Below are 19,459 nucleotides of genomic sequence, written 5' to 3' on the forward strand. Positions count from 1 at the left end.
TATGTTCTCTCCTCTCTCTCTCTCTCTCTCTCTCTCTCTCTCTCTCTCTCTCTCTCTCTCTCTCTCTCTCTCTCTCTCCTCCTTACCCATTTTCCCTCAGTTTCCAACTCTCCTTCTCAGGTGTCCGTCCACCCACGGATATATTAATTTGTGGGTAGCTCCAATCGAATGTATTTGAGAAATGTTACAAAGATGAAATTGGCAGGCCTTGGCAATAGCTTGGACATGGAGGGAAATTGATGTTGGCCTCTATATTAGGGAAGATAGGTGAGGGGAATAGGTTTTAGGGGAATGATGAGTTCAGTTTTGGATATGTGGAGTTTAGGATATCTACTGGAAATGTCTGAAAGGCAGTTGGAGATGTGAAATTAAAAATTATAGAATTTGGAGCAGGATAGCCAGATATGAAAATCATCAACATAGAGATGGTAATTAAGTCCACTGACACTGATGAAATCAGCAAGGGAAGAGAACTGAGGACAGAAAGCTGAAGGAAACTTACAGATAGAGGGCATGATCTGATCTGACAAGATCCAGCAAAAGAGACAGAGGAGAGGGCAGATAGTTTGAAGGAAAACCAGGAGAGCGTAGTGTCCTTAAAATATAGAGAGAAGAAAATATTAAGAATGAGAGAGAGATCAGCAGTGTCAAAGGCTGAAGAGATTTCAGGGAGAGTGAAGATTGAGAAAAGGCCATTGGATATGGCAGCTCATTAGATCATTAGTAAATTTTGAGAGACCAGTTTTGGTGAAATAAGCAGTTTCAGTAGAAACCAGAATTTGATGGGTTAAAAAGAGAAAAAGTAGAGATTGCCTTTTTTGGGAAATGGCAGTAGGAAATGAGCCAGTGGACAGAGATTGAAAATTGTGAAATCTATTTTGGAAACTATTTCTTCTTTTTTTTAATTTTAATTTTATTATCCACTGATTTTAACATGTGTCATTGATCAAGACCTATTTCCATATTATTGATAGTTGCACTGGGGTGGTCGTTTAGAGTCTACATCCCAAATCATGTTCACATCAACCCATGTGTTCAAGCAGTTGTTTTTCTTATGTGTTTCCATTCCTGTAGTTCTTCCTCTGAATGTGGGTAGCTTTCTTTTCCATAAGTCCCTCAGAATTGTCCTAGGTCATTGCATTGCTGCTAGGACAGAGGTCCATTACTTTCGATTTTAGACAATGTATCAGTCTCTGTGTACAATGTTCTTCTGGCTCTGCTCCTTTCACTCTGCATCAATTCCTGGAGGTCTTTCCAGTTCACATGGAATTCCTCCAGTTTATTATTCCTTTGAGTGCAGTAATATTCCATCACCAGCATATACCACAATTTGTTCAGCCATTCTCCAATTGAAGGGCATACTCTTGTTTTCCAGTTTTTTGCCACCTCAAAGAGTGCAGCTATAAATATTTTTGTACAAGTCTTTTTCCCTATGATCTCTTTGGAGTACAAACCCAGCAACGGTATGGCTGGATCAAAGGGCAGGCAGTCTTTTAGTGCTCTTTGCACATAGTTTATTTTGGAAACTGTTAATCTGTTTTGAAACCCAAGATTCCTTTTGAAAAGTGAATTTACTGCAGATAGTCTTTTTAAGGAGTTTAGCTACAAAAAGAAATAGGACAATAGGGTGATGGAAGTGAATATTTTTTTTCAGGATGGAGGAGACATGGGCATGTTTGTAGGCAGTTGGAAATGAGCCAGTAGAGATGGAGAGATTGAAAATAAGTGAAAGAGTGGGAATGGCAAAGATCTGTTGGAAGAGACAGGATAGAATAGAGTCATCTGAACAAGGAGAGGGGTTAGCCTTGGTAAGCAGTAAGGCCACTTTATCATGTGACACAGTAGCAGAACATATCTGAATGATGGGAAAAGAAGAGGGAGTTCACAGCGAATGACCTCAATTTTTTCTGTAAAATATGAGACATGTTTTAATCTGAGAGAATGAAGGGGGAAGGGGGACCTTGGGATATTTGAGGAGAAATGAAAAGATGAAGAAAAGGCCCAGGTTCTTCCCAAGTTTGCTTAAATCTGCCTTTTTGATCACTTCTTACCACATGATAATATTTCATTATATTCAAACACTATAATATTTTTTCAGCTATTCTCCAGTTGATGGGCATTCATTTTGTTTCCATTTCTTTGCTCTAACAAAAAGTACTGCTATAATTTTTTTTACATGTGAGTCCTTTCCCTCTGTCTATAATTTTTGAGAGTTATTAGCCTAATAATGGTATTACAGTCAAAGAACACCCCCTTCCCTCTTAAGCTCTATGTCTTGGGTTAGAATATGTGGCTTCCTCTGACATTTAAAAAATACACACAGTGTTAATATATAATAGAGCCATTGTGGTGGAAAGCTCCATGTGTAAATGATTCAGAACTATGCAAAAAGAGTGAGAGTGCTGAATCATAAATTTAGAACTAAAAGGTCTAGAGGCCATCTGATTCCACTCCTTTATACAGATAAGGAAACTGAGGCTTAGTGAGATGTTACTTGGCCAAAACCATTCAGATAGTAAATGGCCAAGCAAGGATTTGAACCCGTGTCCATTGTTTTCCCACTGTACCACCCTACCTTTTCCAGGTGTGTGCCTGAATTGATATGAAGGGTAGTCAAATAACCAGCTTAATTTTGGAAACTGAAATTCCTTTTGAAAAATGAGTTCCTACTATAATTGCCAAGCCTTTTATAAAGTATGGGGAACTGATAAGAAAACCTCGACTTTTGGCTTACCTCTTCATTGAGTTTAATTGACAGATGCATTATGATTTCAGTAGACTATAAGCTCCTTGAGGTCAGACATAGTTGCCTTTTTAAATTTTTATTTCCTTAGTACCTTGTACATAGTAGATACTTCATGTTTTTTGTTATTACTACTGAGTTGAATCATAATATAGTTTACTGTACAAATTTGCTGATCCTGTCTCCTAAACCTGACATATAGATAAAGCTCAGTCCACCACCTTGTCCTGTCCAAAATACCATTATCAGGGACTCCATAGAACTTTCCATTTTTATTGAGTTCAATGTAAATGCCTTGAAGCTTAGTACATTCTCGTTAACTGTTTCTGAATCCATTTAAACCCCAGGCATAATTACCTGTCAATCTATTTAAACCCTAGGTATAATTACTGTGAAAGCAGACTTTTTATGGCTCAGGGTCATCACAGAAGAGGAAGGAGACAAGTTTCCCAGAAGAATGTGGGGGAAGGTGTTATGTTAAGGGAGAAGGTGACTTTACTAAGTTTTACTTGAAGATCTGGGATTCTAATTTAATACTATAATACAATCACAGCTAGGGGGAAAATTAGAAGCCAAATTTTTGGTTTGTACAACCCTTTTATTTTACAGATGGAAACTGAAGACCAAGAAGGTTAAGTGACTGCCCAAGATCACAAAGGTGGTGTGTGTCTGAAATGAGATTTAGTTAGAATTCAGACCTTCTGATGCCAAATTCAGTGCTCTTTTTACTTTACTGGATGGCATAGCATATTGATCAAAGATGGAGGATATGATGTTTGTCGGACCCTGATAGCCCCAGCAGCAGGATACAGACAAGGAGTGTATGATGACCATTTTTTCTTTTCCCATATGCCTTTCCATGTATGGTCTTTTACCAGTGGAATTAAATAACAACTCCTATCCCTTGAGAAAAAGAAAAAAAAAGATTTCAATAGGGTCATTAGTAGCCAAATAGTTAAGAAAGGTACCTTTTCTTCCCCAGCCTCTATTCAATGCAGCAGCAACTTCAATGATATTTTTACCTGTACTTACTAACAACACAAATAACCCCATTTAATAAACACCAGGTAAAAGCAGGAAGATATATGATTATCAAAGGTATTCACCATGGTAGTAGAGGAGATCCAATACAGAATCTAGATAAGAGATAATTTTCTGTGGATGTGGAGGTTCTCTAGATATTTTTATTTGCAAATAATATTGTGCTGATCCATTAAGCTCTGGAATATTATAAAACCTCCTAGAAGAGATTGGAATCACTCAAAGGAGTTTGACCTGTCCTGATTGAAAATAAAGTAAACTGAGACACAGAGCTCCAAGCACAATCAGTTTATTGGTAAGACTAGCAATTACCAACAGAGAGAGACTTTCAGCTCCTCAGCAAGACAAAAGACATTGAGTGAGGCATGATAGATCATTTTTATAGACAAAAGGAAGAGCCTTCAAAAATTAGAAGGCAGCATCATAGATGGGGAAAAACAATATGATTGGTTCCAAAAAAGTCAGAAACATCATGGGCATAGCAAACAGTATGGTTGGATGGACATCAGAAAATCAGGGCTAGCTACAATCTTTCTAGTCCTGTCACCAGGAAAATGACAATTGATTGAGCCCACCTGCATCCTTGAAGAGTAGGTAATGGTATACAGGTAATATATTTCCTCTAATTGTACATAGACAACTAGTGGTAGAGAGAGAACAGATTTCCTCTAATTGGTCAGGAATAGCTGGTGTTATACAGATTGTTGCTTCTGATTAAAAGTGATTTATAGGAGAGCTGAATTTTTAAGTTTGTGAATTTAAAGACAGGAATATAGCATTAGGTAGTTAAACTAATGTTGGTAGTAATACAGAATAGAATGAATTACAAAATGGATCAGAATCAATTTGATTTTCTCAGACCTGTCCTTCTACACAGGTATGACCCAAGTAGATGAAGAATATCTATTGCCCAGATTTAATCATGCCTTTATGCCTTTGGATGAACACTATAGAGCTTGTTCAACAATTTGTACAAATGGACATTGAACTGCACCTCAGATTAACCAGGAGGAAAGAGAACTTGAATTGCTTTCAGAGAATTGTAGAATTCTTTTACTGACCCCAAAGTTGCTATATGGCAGTGATTCCCAAAGTGGGCACTACCGTCCCCAGGTGGGTGCTGCAGCGATCCAGGGAGTGGTGATGGCCACAGGTACATTTATCTTTCCTATTAATTGCTATTAAAATTTTAAAAAAAATTAATTTCCAGGGGGCTAAGTAATATTTTTTTTTCTGGAAAGGGGGTGGTAGGCCAAAAAGTTTGGGAACCACTGCTATATGGCAATGAAGATGTGAATACCACTACCTCTGAAGAACTAAAGATAATGATTACATTCCTCTCACTTCTTCCATCTTCTTGAACTTCCTGAGACTTAGCTCCCTCCTCATGAAGCTGCATTCCTGGCCACCCTTTCCAACACTTGTTACACCATTTATGATTGAGGCAGTTGGAATACTCCTTGTTCTTCTCATTGTAATTTCCAGACTTTCCTCCTACCACATCACTAAACAACTTCTCCTTTTTGAGGTTCATACAGTTAGAATTTATTGACCAGTCCAAATTCTGGGCAATATAAGATTTAAACTAATGTGCAATACTTCAAGTATTATTTTTTAAAGTATTATCTGACAACATAGAACCATGTGGTTAAGGTTTTCTACTTGCTCAAAAATCGCTGCTCCACCAAAGCTGACACAGGAAGGAAAGAGAGCTGGATGTGGGGCTACACCCAATTTATATCCTGTCTACATCAGCACATAACAGGAAGTGAGTAGGGTGCTGGGAATCATAGTTTTGCTGGAGATCATAAGTTTTTAGGGTAACAGATTCTAATTACACAGCATGATAGCACATGTACACAGCACTCTCTCTCTGCAACTTCCTACTCAAGAGGTTTCTTCATATTTATCTGGAAAAATTGAGGCCATTCATCCAGAACTCTTTTTCCCCATCCTCTTCAACTCACATCACTTAAACATTGAACCTCTTCTTTCTCCTTCACTTTTGTTTCACATGAAGAGTTAGCCCTTCTTGCCATGGCAAGCCTTTTGAACCCTTGATCCCACCCCTTCTGTCTCCTCCAACAGATTGCCCCTTCTAGCATTCCCATTATCTCTAATCTTCAATCTTCTCTTACTTATTGGCTCTCTACCTCTACCTTCAAACACTTCTGTGATCTCCCCATTCTTAAAAAACTCTCCCTTGATGCAACCATTTCTGCTAGTTGTTGTCTTATTTCTCTTCTTTGTGATTAAACTCCTTGAGAAAGCTATTACCAAGTGAGAATGGAAGAAGCATTCCTTGGTCTGGCAGTGCTTGGATAACACTGAAACCTCATATTAAACATCCTTCCATGAGAGGCTTTCTCCAGTGCTTGGGTTCTCAACATTCTGCCAAGATGGAAAGTTTTGAAAACAAGCCTAATAACAGACTGTATATTGCGTGTCTTTGGACTGAGGATCAGCCTGTCTGATTTCAGAGAGGCTTATCACCAGTTTGGCTACAGAAAGATGCATATTTTAGCTGTAGGAAATCATGAAGACCATTTGCTGAGGATTCACAAAGTTTAAACCATTAAATAAATAGAAGGCACTATTAGTCATTACTCTTTTACAGCTGTTTGACATGGTCTCATTTGAGTTTCCACTATCATGATCCAGATTGGTCTAAGAATGGTTTGAAACATGTTATCTAATAGGCCAAATTAGTTTTTTATACCTAACGGTTTCCATTCAGGTTTTCAGAAACTTGGGGTAGGACTGGTTTCATGAAACTCTCATTCCATATATTTATAAATAACTCATCAATAAAGAGTATTTAAAATTGAGTTGTTAAAGGGCTGTGGATAAATCCTTGTATGCATTTTAAAATGTTTAATCTAAATATATAGAGTGAATCACAGATTTGTGGAAATAACTAATATTTTGTCCAACAATACATATTTGTTAAGAGTTTTTTCTTTTCTTTTTTCCCAGTGGGGAGGGGGGAAGGCTTGATAATTGAAAAAATAAAAAAGTTTAGCACTAGAATTAGCCTCCCACTTCTAACTTCTCTCCAAACTTATTCCGTTACCATATTCTTAACACAGTATTGATTTCTCTTATGCTAAATTACCTGAGAAATTTGCATAATATGTACATTGTTAACCTTGTCACCTAGAGGAAACCATAATTGCTTTTCCTTTTTCTTTTTTTTTTTAAGCCCTACCTTCTGTCTTAGAATTGATATTAAGCATTGATTTTAAGGCAGAAGAGCTAAGGGCTAGGCAATTGGGGTTAAGTGACTTGCTCAGGATCACACAGCAAGGAAGTGTCTAAATCCAGACTTGAAACCAGGACCTTCTCTCTCCAAATCTGGTTTTTTATCCACTCAATCACCTAGCTGCCCCTAAAATTGCTTTTCAAAGCCAGAGACATATTATTGGTGTATTTTCATCCAGATGGAGCGAAGTAATGAAAAGGCTTCTCTTTCAAAGTATTCTATCTTCCCTTATCATGCTTTGAGTTGTGTGCAGAATAGGTAGTCTGGCTACTTCTGAGAGTGGTCTTGCTGTTCCCTACCAATTGCAGTAGTTATCTCAGGACTCACACCAACCTTATACATTTCTTGATTTGTAGCTGACAACCTTACTCTCCAGCAAGATGGCACAATGGAACCAGCTGCAGCAGCTCGATACGCGATACCTGGAGCAACTTCACCAGTTGTACAGTGACAGCTTTCCTATGGAGTTGCGGCAATTCCTGGCCCCTTGGATAGAGAGCCAAGACTGGTAAGGCTTCTTTTTTGAGAGTCAGATGACTCCTCCCTAAAAAAATTGGGCTTTGCTTTGAGTTGAGAGAAACCTTTCTTAGTTAAGCCCTAACTTCACCTGTTTACCATCAGCATCAAGAATTCTTGGGTACCAGTGTGACAGAATGTGGTATAGGGAAGAAGAGAGAGGTCAGAGAAGTATCCAATAATGTGAAATCTGATGCTTGTCAATTTGAGGATTACAAAAGTAGCCACCATCGTTAACAACTAGAACTAGTTTATTTGTTCATTTCAGGCTTTAAGAAGCCCCACTGGATTTATTTTATTTGGTAGCAAGCTCTGATACTAAAAAAATAAGGATTCTTAATGAAAAAAAGCTATCCTCCAGAGAAAGAACTGATAAACTCTTGAGTATAAATTGAAATATAATTTTCCCACTTTATTTTTCTTGCCTATTTTGGAAATGTGGCTAATATAGAAATATGTTTTTCATGATTTCACATATGTATATGTATATATATATACATATATATATATGATCAATGTCATATTGCTTACCTTCTCAGGGGTGTATCAGAGGAGATGGGAGAGAATTTGAAAATTGAAAAAATTTTTAAATGTTTAAAATAAATAATTTTTAAGGGGGATGGCAAGATACCTCAGTGGATCAAGAGCCAGGAGTAGAGATAGGAGGTCCTGGGTTCAAATCTGGATTCAGATACTTCCTCTCTGGGTGACCCTGGGCAAGTCACTTAACCCCCATTGCCTCTCCCTTACCATTCTTCTGCCTTAGAACTAATACATGGTATTGATTCTAAGACAGAAGGTACAGGTTTAAATCATAAATAAGTAAATAAAAATTTTAAAAGAAAAGGGACACAAAAAAGGCATAGATTAAATTACAAAGCATTTCTTAATGAATTAAAAAATTAAAAAACAAGATGTGCTAATATAATAAAAACAACAATTCTACCAAAATCAATTTACACTTTTAATGCTATACTAATCAAATTACCAAGAGGATACTTTACAGAGCTTACTAAAATAATAGCAAAATTCATTTGAAAACAAAAACAAAAGATCTAGTCTATGAAGAGGACATAGGGACATAAGGACAAAGGGAGACCAAACTATATTATAAAGCAGCAGCCATCAAATCCATCTGGTATTGGTTAAAAAACAGAAAGTACTGGAAAGTAGTTTGGCAGAAATTAGCCTTATTCCAAAACCTTATACTGCATTCCACAGTACCTTCTAGTTGGATATGTGGCCTTAATATTAAAGATCATACTATTAAAAAATTAGAAAAGAAACAGATCATATACCTTTCACAGCTATGGAAAGAGATGTATTTCTTTTTTTCAGTCAAAACACCATTTATTAAGCACTTTCAATGTGCCAAACACAGTTCTAACTTTGGAGAAACAAAGAAAGATAAAATTACTCCTTGCCTTCAAGGAACTGACATTCTAATAGAGAAGGAAATGGGTAAATAACTAGGTACATGGCAAATATATGCAGTCGTGGGAAGCATTACCATCTAGGAAGACCAGGAATCTATTCCATTTCCAACTTCTATTTAGTTGAAGATTGTTAATTGCCTTCACAATTCATCCCAACTGCTCTGTGAGCACCAAATCATTCATTTATACACCACTAAAAAAAGAATAGTTCTATTTTACAATCTTCCTTCTAAAAGATACTCAAACCATATGAATTCAAATTCCAGCTCTGTTACTTACTAGCTGTGTGAGACTGGACCAGCCTTTTACCTAAAGAGGTGTATTTCTTAATGAAACAAGCAATTACAAAAGCTAAAATAGATAACTTTGATTACTTGAAACTGAAATGCTTTAGCACATACAACATTAATACATATAGGATAAGAAGGAAAGTGATCAAATGAGGAAAAAAATCTTTGCATAAAATTTCTCTGATAAAGTTTTTGTAACCAAGATATAAAAACAATAGATATTATATATAAAATTAATAGCCACTCTTTAATAGATAAATGATCAAAAGATATGAACAAATTGTTATCAAAAGAACTACAAAGTATTCACAGCCACATAAAAAATGCTCCAGATCACTAATAATATTTGAAATGCAAATCAAAACAACTCTGAGGTGTAACTCATACTCTGCAAATTGGCAAAAAAGGAAAAAAATGGCAAGATTTGGTGTTAGAGAGTTGTGAAAGGATAAGTACACTAATACACTGTTGGTAGAGCTGAGAAATGGTACAACTATTTTGGAAAGCAAATTTTAAATTATGCAAATAAAATTACTAAAATGTATATACATTTTCATCTATATATGGAGCCTTTGAACCAGGAACTCCAATATGAGATATGCTGCAAAGAAACCTTCAATAAGAAAAAAATCCTCATTCCAAAATATTTATAGTAGCACTTTTGATGATAGCTAAGAATTGGAAACAAAGTAGATTCACATCACATGGAGAATGGCTAAACGAATTGTGTTACATGAATATAATGTGCTATAAAAAGTGATATGTGATGAATACAGAGAAACCTGGAAAGACCCATACTAACTGATATAGAATGAAGTAAGCAGAGCTAAGAAAACAGTATATCCAGCTGCTAAAAAAATGTAAATGGGAAGAACAGCCATGCACCAAAAATCAAAAGTAAATGAAATATTATCAAGATCCAGTGAGACTTGAAATGAAGAGACATGAGAAGACTCTTTTCTTCCCCACTAGCTTTCCCTTTCATGGAGGTGGGAGGTCCGCAATTGTTACACATTGCACTCATTTTCAGACTTTTTCAATATTATATGGGATGGTCTCTCTCATAGGAGGAGAAGGAAGGATATATTGGAAACAAACTATAGTAAATGTTAGAAAGCGAAAACTTCAATTAAAAAACTTATTAGAAATAATGGAAAAGGGACATCTAATAAAGGAAAGGGATAATAAGTTCAATAGTAGGCCCTCTCATAGAAAAGTAGAAATTAAAACATCTTTTCTAGTTATCTTTAAAGAATTAGAATAATTTTGACAGCATATTTGTGGCTTAAACTGATGCTAATATAAGCTTATTCTCTCACTGAGAAAGTGGGATAGAATGAAGAGAAGTAACTCAGGACTTTGTTGGATGACTAGGGAAAATCAGCCAGGAATTAAGCCTTTACTGTAGGTAAACCCTAAGAAGAATTGATTATATGTTTAAAAAACAAACTAAGGAGAAGGTGAAGTCAGTGGCATGCAGACATTTACTTTCAATGTGAACATAAACTAGAATCCACAAGACTTAATACTAGTTCTTGGTTTTATTTCTCTTCTTGGTGCTTTTCTTTTTGAGTGAACCCCTGGAAAATTCTCTGCTACTTTGGCTCATTCTCTATTTCATTCTTCCTTCTAGGGCATATGCTGCCAGTAAAGAGTCACATGCCACCTTGGTCTTCCATAACCTCTTAGGTGAGATTGACCAGCAATACAGTCGCTTCCTGCAGGAGTCAAATGTCCTCTATCAACACAACCTGCGGAGAATCAAGCAGTTCCTGCAGGTAGGGCAGAAAATCTAAGATGAAAAGAGAAACTTGACCTTTAGGACAGGCCCAACAGTCTTTTCTCTATCTTTTAGAACAGTACTCCACTTACGTTTTCTCTAGGTAGCCAGATGAAAGCCAAAGAGGTTTGGCCATTTGAATAACAAGAAGTGATGTGATAGTCTTCTCTTAAATCTCAGTAACTGCAGCATTATTAGTGTTTTGTTACTTGGAACTCTCAGGCAATTAGAATGGCTGCATCCATTGCTAATAGGTAGCTCTAGGATAGGACAGAGCATTTCCTGTGATACTGGGACTTATGGTGCTACTTGGACAATCTCCCAGTGAAGCCAAGTTAGCAGGCTGTGTACTTGAAACTACAACTCACATCTCATCCTTCCTCCTAGCTCCACTCTGAAACATATGTCATATTATAGAAGAGGGAATAGCATGACCCTAAGGATCTATGACTTTCATTGTCCAGTTCCACAAATATTTTGCACTTAATATGTGCAAGATACCATGCTAGACTCTCAGAATGCAAAAATAAAAATGTAAAATAGCTTGTGAACATGAGACAGGAGAGATGATACACCTACTGTGGTATTTAAAAAGGGAAAAATGAATAAATTGCCTGCACTCATATTTTTTTAGCTGATTGCATCCTTCTCCTCCCCCAACCCCACCCCTTCTCTCTTCCATTATAGAGCAGATATCTTGAAAAGCCAATGGAGATTGCCAGGATCGTGGCTAGGTGCCTGTGGGAGGAGTCTCGTCTCCTTCAGACGGCAGCCACAGCTGCCCAGGTGAGACATGGGCAAGAACAAAATAATGATAATGTACTCTCTGATGTGTACTAATTTGCTATTACTTATGTATTGTTGACTCTGGATGTTTTCTGGTAGTCAGAACAAGTTTACACTGAGTTAACAACACTCTTCGTTTTTGTGAAACAGACATATGGACTTAAGGATGCAATCTCACTTCTGTCTTGGTGATCCTAATTGGTCCATAGAAAGAATGAAACCCTGACCCTGCTTAGCTCATTTGGTTAGAATAGGGTGCTAATTAGCTAAGACACTAGTAACATGCTCCCATACTGGGAGTCAGTGTTGGGCTATTCCTTAGGATAAAGGAATTTAAGATTGAATCCTCTAAAACTTCTTACTTGTAATAGGAATATCAAGTAAAAATAGGAATGTCACATTTGTATCCAACTGTGAGTATTCATACAGAAGATATTTGTGGCTCATTTCCAGCTGTATGGATAACTGTCTTAATTCATGTTTCCCAGAATAGGGTCGTATTTCTTTTCCTGACTTAAAAAAAAAAAGCAGCACTTAATTTGACATTTGGTATTTCCAGATTGCCAAGCCCATCAGGTATTGATTCTGCCATGAGGACAAGATAGTTCACATTCATCCCCATTATCAATTTGTACTTAGTAGGTGCTTAATTTCTTCAGTCTTCAAAAATTCTTCTGATGAGCTCTGTCTCTGTCTTTTTCTCTATTTTTCTCTATTTTCTTAGAATATAAACTTAAAAAAACCTTATCTTCTGTCTTAGAATCAATATTTATCTAAGTATAATACATAAGTATATGAAGTAGCTTAAGATCTAAGAATTTAAGAATTGATTCTAAGACAGAACAGCAAGGGCAGAACAATTAGGGTTAAGTGACTTGCCCAGGGTCACACTTAGGAAGTATCTGAGGCTTGATTTGAACTCTGATCCTTCTCTGCAGGCCTGCCTCTACATTCTTTGCTACCTAGCTGCCTCAACAAACATTTATTATGTACTTGCTATAGGCCAGGCACTCTACTGGGCACTGGAGATACAAAGATAAAAATGAAGAACACAGCCCCCTTGTCTGGAGCATTGTACTAGGTTTTCTGGGAGTTTATTGTTGTTAACATTTTTGCTAGTTGTCAGTGTTGTTGATGCTCAGGCCTGCAGCACCCAGGGAGCATTGGGTGATTATTGGCTGCTGGGCACAGTGCCAGGCTCACTACAGCTTCAGTTTTATGCTGGTATGGCAGAATTCCAAGGAGTTGCTGGGAATGGAGAGTGGGATTCCCCCCATTTTATACTTGTACCCACTTGTTTTTTGTTCCCTTTATGGCAGCAAGGAGGGCAAGCCAACCACCCCACAGCTGCTGTGGTGACAGAAAAACAACAGATGCTAGAACAACACTTGCAGGATGTGAGGAAAAGAGTACAGGTAAATGAGTCCCGCCTACGAAGGAGGGAGTCCGTGCATGGCACTTCAGTCTCATCTGTATGCCTCACTTAGAGGTTAGAGGCTCATTTTAGTTCCCTCTAGGAATATATCAATTTTTTTCTCCTCTATCCTTCCCTCTACCCCACCCCACAACCCTCCAAAATAAATCCTCACATGGAGTGTTTTGCAGGATCTGGAACAGAAGATGAAAGTGGTGGAGAATCTCCAGGATGACTTTGATTTCAACTACAAGACGCTAAAAAGTCAAGGAGGCACGTAGATATTGGAGATTGGGGGGGGGGGGTAAATCCTCTGTAAAAAGTGTCAATTCAGAATAGGAGAGCAAAGGAATGAGGGGAGGCATTGGAGGGTGGCTTTGTTTCCCAATACATACTCTCTTTGTCTCTGAGGTCCATCAGAAGTTGTCAGTGCTTGAGCACTAAGAGCTTGCTAGAGCACAAATTATCCGTTGCCTGGTTAGTAAGCAATTTGCTTTTCCTCTACAGACATGCAAGATCTCAATGGAAACAACCAGTCGGTGACTAGGCAAAAGATGCAGCAGCTGGAACAGATGCTGACTGCCCTTGACCAGATGCGGAGGGTAGGAGAATTAGACACTTTCCCTGTTCCTTATCCCAAGCATTGCTTTCTTGTAACATCGTGGCCTTGCTTGTCCCACTTTTTACAGCTTCCTTATTTTGACCTGACTGTAGAATGTGGTTAAAATATGTATCAGAACATTTCCCATTTTTTGTCCTGGTTTCCAAACAGGGAATTGTGAGTGAATTAGCAGGGCTTCTTTCAGCCATGGAGTATGTGCAGAAGACTCTCACAGATGAGGAGCTAGCTGACTGGAAGAGGAGACAACAGATTGCTTGTATTGGAGGCCCTCCCAACATCTGCTTAGATCGCCTAGAGAACTGGTAAAGGATAAGGAGGAACTTTTTTTGTTTTTTTTTCCCTACAGCTGTGCTATAATATAGTCAGAGCTATAGGCCAAGGCTATGGATTAAGACTAAATATTCAAGGATTAAGTATCATTTATTCGGCTTTTATAGTCATTCATAGGGGCAGCTATGTGCCTCAGTGGATAAGAACACTGTGCCTCCTCAAGAGGAGCTGGATTCAAATTTGGCCTCGGATACTTCCTATCTGTGTGACCCTGGGCAACCCCATTTGTAATCCCATTTGCCTAGCTCATGCCCTTCTGTCTTAGAATTGTTACTAAGATAAAAAGAGATTACTAAGTCTGGGAACTTTCAGATATATAGATTTATGCTGAACATAGTGGCAGTTCTATATAATCCTTGATACTGGGGAGGCCCACGATGAGACTGGTTGATCTATAGAGATCAGAAGTTTTGAATTAAAGCCAATCAGGTGTCTTTAGTTAGCCGGGTACCAGTATAGTGAACCTCCAATAGCAGAAGAGCCATCAGGCTACTCAGGGAGGGGGAAATTGGCCCAGGTTGGAAATGGATCAGCTCTGGGGCCAGACCCTTGGCTACTGCTCTTCATATCTGAGCTGCATAGGGAGACCTAGCTTTAGAAAAATAATAAATACATACAGGAATTTAGTTTTGTGATCAAAGTGTTTTCAAAAACCTATTTTATCAGGGAATGGAGGAAATTACTAGGAATGGAAGGAAGGAAGTACCAGAGATAGAATGCTAAGTGCTTGGTGAGAAGCTCCCTAGGGTTGCCTTGCCTTCCTCCTCTGGGTCTTTTGTTGTTTTGAGAGCCTTTTAACTGTGTTGTACCATCAAGAGAAAACACTAAAGTGAATGCCATTAACCACTTGTTCTTTGTCTCACTCATTAATTCACTGACTCCAGGGTGGTGAATTCAGCCTAGCTGACCTTTTCCCCATCTGTCTACATGTATGTTATCACTCTTAGGAAAGTAAATTTGTTGTTGTTTGGATGTATGGCTTCATATCTCTAAGGAACTTCTGATATGGAAACCTCCTCCAACATTATAGTAATAATAAAAACCAGCATTTATATAGCACTTTTAAGTTTTTCAGAGTACTTTATTATCTCATTTGATCCTCACAACTACCCTGGGACAAAGGTGTGGTTATTTATCCCCATTTTACAGATGAGGAAACTGAGGCAGGTGGGTGAAGTGATTTGTACAAAATCACACAGCTAGTGGGTAATGAGGCCTTCCTGACTCCAGGCCCAACACACTTCCCACTGGAATACCCCTACTTCTAACAACTCTGGGGATACTGAGAGGATAAGGCACTTGCCTATGGACATTTATCTAGCATATGTCTCAAGCAGGACACGAACCTAGGTCTTGCTGACTCCAGGCCAGGTCTCTGCCACCACCCCTTGCTGGCTCTCATGAACAGGTTTGTTAATAGAGAAATGCAATCCTAAATTTCAAATCCTTTGTCCTTGGATCCCAGAGTTCAGTTTTGTAAATAATTTTTAAGTGCAAGCTTCATAATTCTTCTCAATATAAGCTTTGATCTCAAATAAAAGATTTTCCAAAGATTCTCTTTCATATTTTTTAAATTGCAAAGTAAGTACAGTCCCTTAAACAGACAGGGGCTTATTGCAGTGTGGGGAGTTTTGGGGAGTATTTATGCCTTAGCCTTTCTTTTCGTATCTCTCTCTTTGAAAATTCATCTATAAACAAAACCTCCATCTCCACTAATGTAACTTGGAGTTACTGGTATTGTCTGCAGGATAACTTCCTTAGCTGAATCTCAGCTCCAGACGAGACAGCAGATAAAGAAGCTGGAGGAATTACAGCAGAAAGTCTCCTACAAAGGGGACCCCATTGTCCAACACCGACCGATGCTAGAAGAGAGAATTGTGGAGCTGTTTAGGAATTTAATGAAAAGGTAATGGGGACTTTGTCACCTAGGAGAAGTTATTCCCAGTTTATTTAGCCTGAAGTGAGGAGGGCCTCAAATTTAACCTCTCTCTAAGATGCTTCCTCCTCTCCCTGCCCTTGTCTCTTTTTAGTGCCTTTGTTGTGGAGCGGCAGCCCTGCATGCCTATGCACCCGGATCGGCCCTTGGTCATCAAGACAGGTGTTCAATTCACTACCAAAGTCAGGTGGGTCATGTCTGGCTGTTTTTAGGGTGGGGGCAGAATTGTTACCTGGAAAAGATGCTCTATTTCCAGATGGGTGTCTTTTCATTTGACATCAGTGTGAGGAGCAAGATTGAGCCTTCCTCAAATCCATCCTGGCACATACCTATGATTCTAGGCCAGTTGGCAAGATTCCCAGTGTTTCTAATGATAGTTTCACTGTCCCCCAACAACAACTCTACATGGTGCAGGTTACTTCCTAGCCTTCTATTCATATTATCCTCTGGGGAGAGTTCTTCCAGGGAGATTAGTCAGTGATCCCTTTTGATTTTCCAGGTGAGGATCTGTGCTTAGCTGTTGAGAAAGCTAGCAGACCCCCTAGAATTTTCTCCTTTTAGCTGCTAAAGATACTGCTATTCTTCTTTGATTATTAGTCCCATGACCTTAAAAGTCTATTGAAGGTTGAAGTAAATGTCACCTTGCAGACCTGTAGCAGATACCAGTGAGGCTTGTAAGTGGGAGTGTTAATTTCACACTTTTGTCCTTGAGCAGGTAGGCCAGGGTTTTGCCTTGCCACCCTCAGAATTTCCCTCTGTAGCAGTGCAGTTAATGTGCCTTTGGTTTCAGGTTTAGTAACCAATATTTCAGCTATGATATATGTGTTCCTTAATACTTTTCATCAAGTTACTTTTACAAACATTTTCATGGCCTCTTCATACAAATTTTCCTAACCTTTAGTTCTTGATTTCCCTACAAGCACCACAAATATCCAACCTTAAGATGACAAAGACAGTGGTTTAGGGACTGTGAAAGTATAATTTGATGTCATGATTTTTGAGGGACAGAATTTGCCAAACTTTGTTAAAATTATTAAGTAATCACCTGGAAATAAGGGTTTTGTGATAGAATTAGACATCTTGGGGAATCTTTGGTTTCTATGTGACTATTAAGAAACTGTGTCAACTTTTTTAATAGGTTATTGGTCAAATTTCCTGAGTTAAACTATCAACTTAAAATTAAAGTGTGCATTGACAAGTAAGTAAACCTGTGACTTCAGCCCGGGTATTTTTTCTGTTGGTTGTTTTTTTGAACGAGGGGGTGGAGGAAAGGACTTTCCAAAGACTGATTAAAGGTGAAGATTCAGTCTTCAGTCTTCATCCAGAACTGATAACTTTTTTTTAAAGGAAAAAAACCCTTCATTTAGAAAGTCTGTACCTGATGGTCCTTTTCACTTATTGAGTGTACACAGACAGCTTCTAAGGCAGAAAATAAAGTCAGAAAAGGAAAGGGAAATCCAGAATGTCTTCCCAAAAAAACTTCCAGACTAAGTATTGCATCTTGGGTTGTTTAAAATCTACCTCCAACTCTATCTTGGAGTTTAAGTAATATCATTTTTCTTTAACAACTTCTTGAAAACATGGGCTGTTGGGGATATTACTGGGGAAGTAGACACTAAATGATAACTCTAGTCCAACTATCAATAATATGGAATCAGGTCTTGATCAATGATACATGTAAAACCCGTGGAATTGTGCGTTGGGGGGGCGGGGTAGGGAGGTTTGGGGGAGAGGGAAAGAACATGAAATATGTAACTAGGAGAAAATATTCAAAATAAAAATAAAATAAAAAATATCATTTTTCTTTACTCAGGTTGCTAACCATCTTTTCTTTATCTTTTATAATGGGTTTTCTCTTATTCTGGAAGCTGTTATTCAAATTAATGCCTCAGGGGGAAACTCTTTTAATTCTTTTGATATCCTTACTACTTTCTCTTGTGGCAAAATCATAAAATTTAAAGGAAAACTTCAGCACTTCTCACTGAACTGACCTAAAACACCACAATGGTCTCTTTCCAATGTGGTTTTGTTCAACAAAACATGTTTGACCCATTTTTACCACCTTTGAAGCCAGAAATTAATGCAAAAGACAATTTGAATAAAATACTAGAAATTACTACTTAGCTACCCTTACAGACACAGACACCTTGCTTTTTTAGAAATCTATTTCTAACTTTGCTTTTTAAGGGCTCAGAACTTCCTTTTTTTCCTTTTTTCTTCTTTATATAGAGCACCCCATTGCTATAGAGAGAGATTGCCCCTAAAGTCTCAGTACAGTTTTAAGTGATAGAGACTTTGGATCCTGGGTATATATTTAAAGCACATTCAAATAGGACAGTTTTCAAAAAGAGCTGTGTAGTGATTTTTTCCACAGGAGAATACAGAGGAAGCAAACAGGGGTTCATGAAGGAAAGTGGTTCTTGTTTTATTGAAAATATTTTCTTATTCTCAACAGAGACTCTGGTGACGTTGCAGCATTAAGAGGGTAAGTTCTCTCTTGAAGATTCCTTTAATTCTTTTGATTCCATTTTCCATATCTCTACTTCACTGCCACTCAGTTGCTTTTCTTTTGTGATTCAGATCCCGGAAATTCAACATTCTGGGAACAAACACGAAAGTGATGAACATGGAGGAATCTAACAATGGCAGCCTCTCTGCAGAGTTCAAACACTTGGTATGCAGGAAACAACTTCTCTCTTATTTTCAGAGATAGGGCAAGAAATGAACATTTGTGTGAGATGTGTTCTGTTTCTTCCCATAGACCCTGAGGGAGCAGAGATGTGGCAATGGAGGCCGGGCCAACTGTGATGTAAGTTGGCAGGATGGGTGAGGGGGTGCTGACCTGGGAGGTATTAATTTTACCAAGCAAGTGTGAGTATGGAGAAGCAACTAGTGATTGTGGTATTGCAACCAGTTAGAAAAGTAAGGCCCATGCCTTTATCAGAAATAATTCTTTTTTTTAAGACATTTATTAATATTCGTTTTAAATCTGTTTACATACTTTATGCCCCTACTTTCCCCTTCACCCTCCCCCCCCCCGCTCTCCCCCCACCCATGGCCAATGCACATTTCCACTGGTTGTAACAAGTGTCCTTGTTCAGGGTCTTTTTCCCATTCATGTCCGCCTCAGTCCATGCATTCAAGCAATTGTTTATCTTATATGTTTCCTCTCCTGCAGTCCTTCCTCTGAATGTGGGTAGCATCTTTACCATAAATCCCTCAGAGCTGTCTTGTGTCATTGCAGTGCTGCTGGTACAGGAGCCCATTACATTTGATTTTACCATAGTATATCAGTCTCTGTGT

General features: G+C 38.2%; 1 protein-coding gene across 10 annotated transcripts in view; it reads left to right on the forward strand.

Moving 5' to 3' along the window:
* The first annotated feature begins 7,426 nt into the window (after window positions 1-7,426).
* Window positions 7,427-19,459, forward strand: part of STAT3 (signal transducer and activator of transcription 3) — a 30,801-nt gene continuing 18,768 nt past the window's right edge. For 7 of the 10 annotated variants that reach the window (XM_044675733.1, XM_044675736.1, XM_044675734.1 and 4 more), the window contains exons 1-13: window positions 7,427-7,554; window positions 10,922-11,066; window positions 11,756-11,854; window positions 13,174-13,269; window positions 13,460-13,541; window positions 13,776-13,870; window positions 14,041-14,192; window positions 15,968-16,126; window positions 16,251-16,343; window positions 17,295-17,354; window positions 18,612-18,641; window positions 18,737-18,830; window positions 18,918-18,965. In XM_044675733.1, coding sequence (XP_044531668.1) covers window positions 7,427-7,554; window positions 10,922-11,066; window positions 11,756-11,854; window positions 13,174-13,269; window positions 13,460-13,541; window positions 13,776-13,870; window positions 14,041-14,192; window positions 15,968-16,126; window positions 16,251-16,343; window positions 17,295-17,354; window positions 18,612-18,641; window positions 18,737-18,830; window positions 18,918-18,965 — 1,281 coding nt within the window. The remainder of the gene's footprint in view (window positions 7,555-10,921; window positions 11,067-11,755; window positions 11,855-13,173; window positions 13,270-13,459; window positions 13,542-13,775; window positions 13,871-14,040; window positions 14,193-15,967; window positions 16,127-16,250; window positions 16,344-17,294; window positions 17,355-18,611; window positions 18,642-18,736; window positions 18,831-18,917; window positions 18,966-19,459) is intronic. The other 3 variants (XM_044675740.1, XM_044675739.1, XM_044675743.1) reach the window with 3 other exon arrangements.

Source organism: Gracilinanus agilis, chromosome 4, assembly GCF_016433145.1.
Source record: "Gracilinanus agilis isolate LMUSP501 chromosome 4, AgileGrace, whole genome shotgun sequence".
Taxonomy (NCBI): domain Eukaryota; kingdom Metazoa; phylum Chordata; class Mammalia; order Didelphimorphia; family Didelphidae; genus Gracilinanus; species Gracilinanus agilis.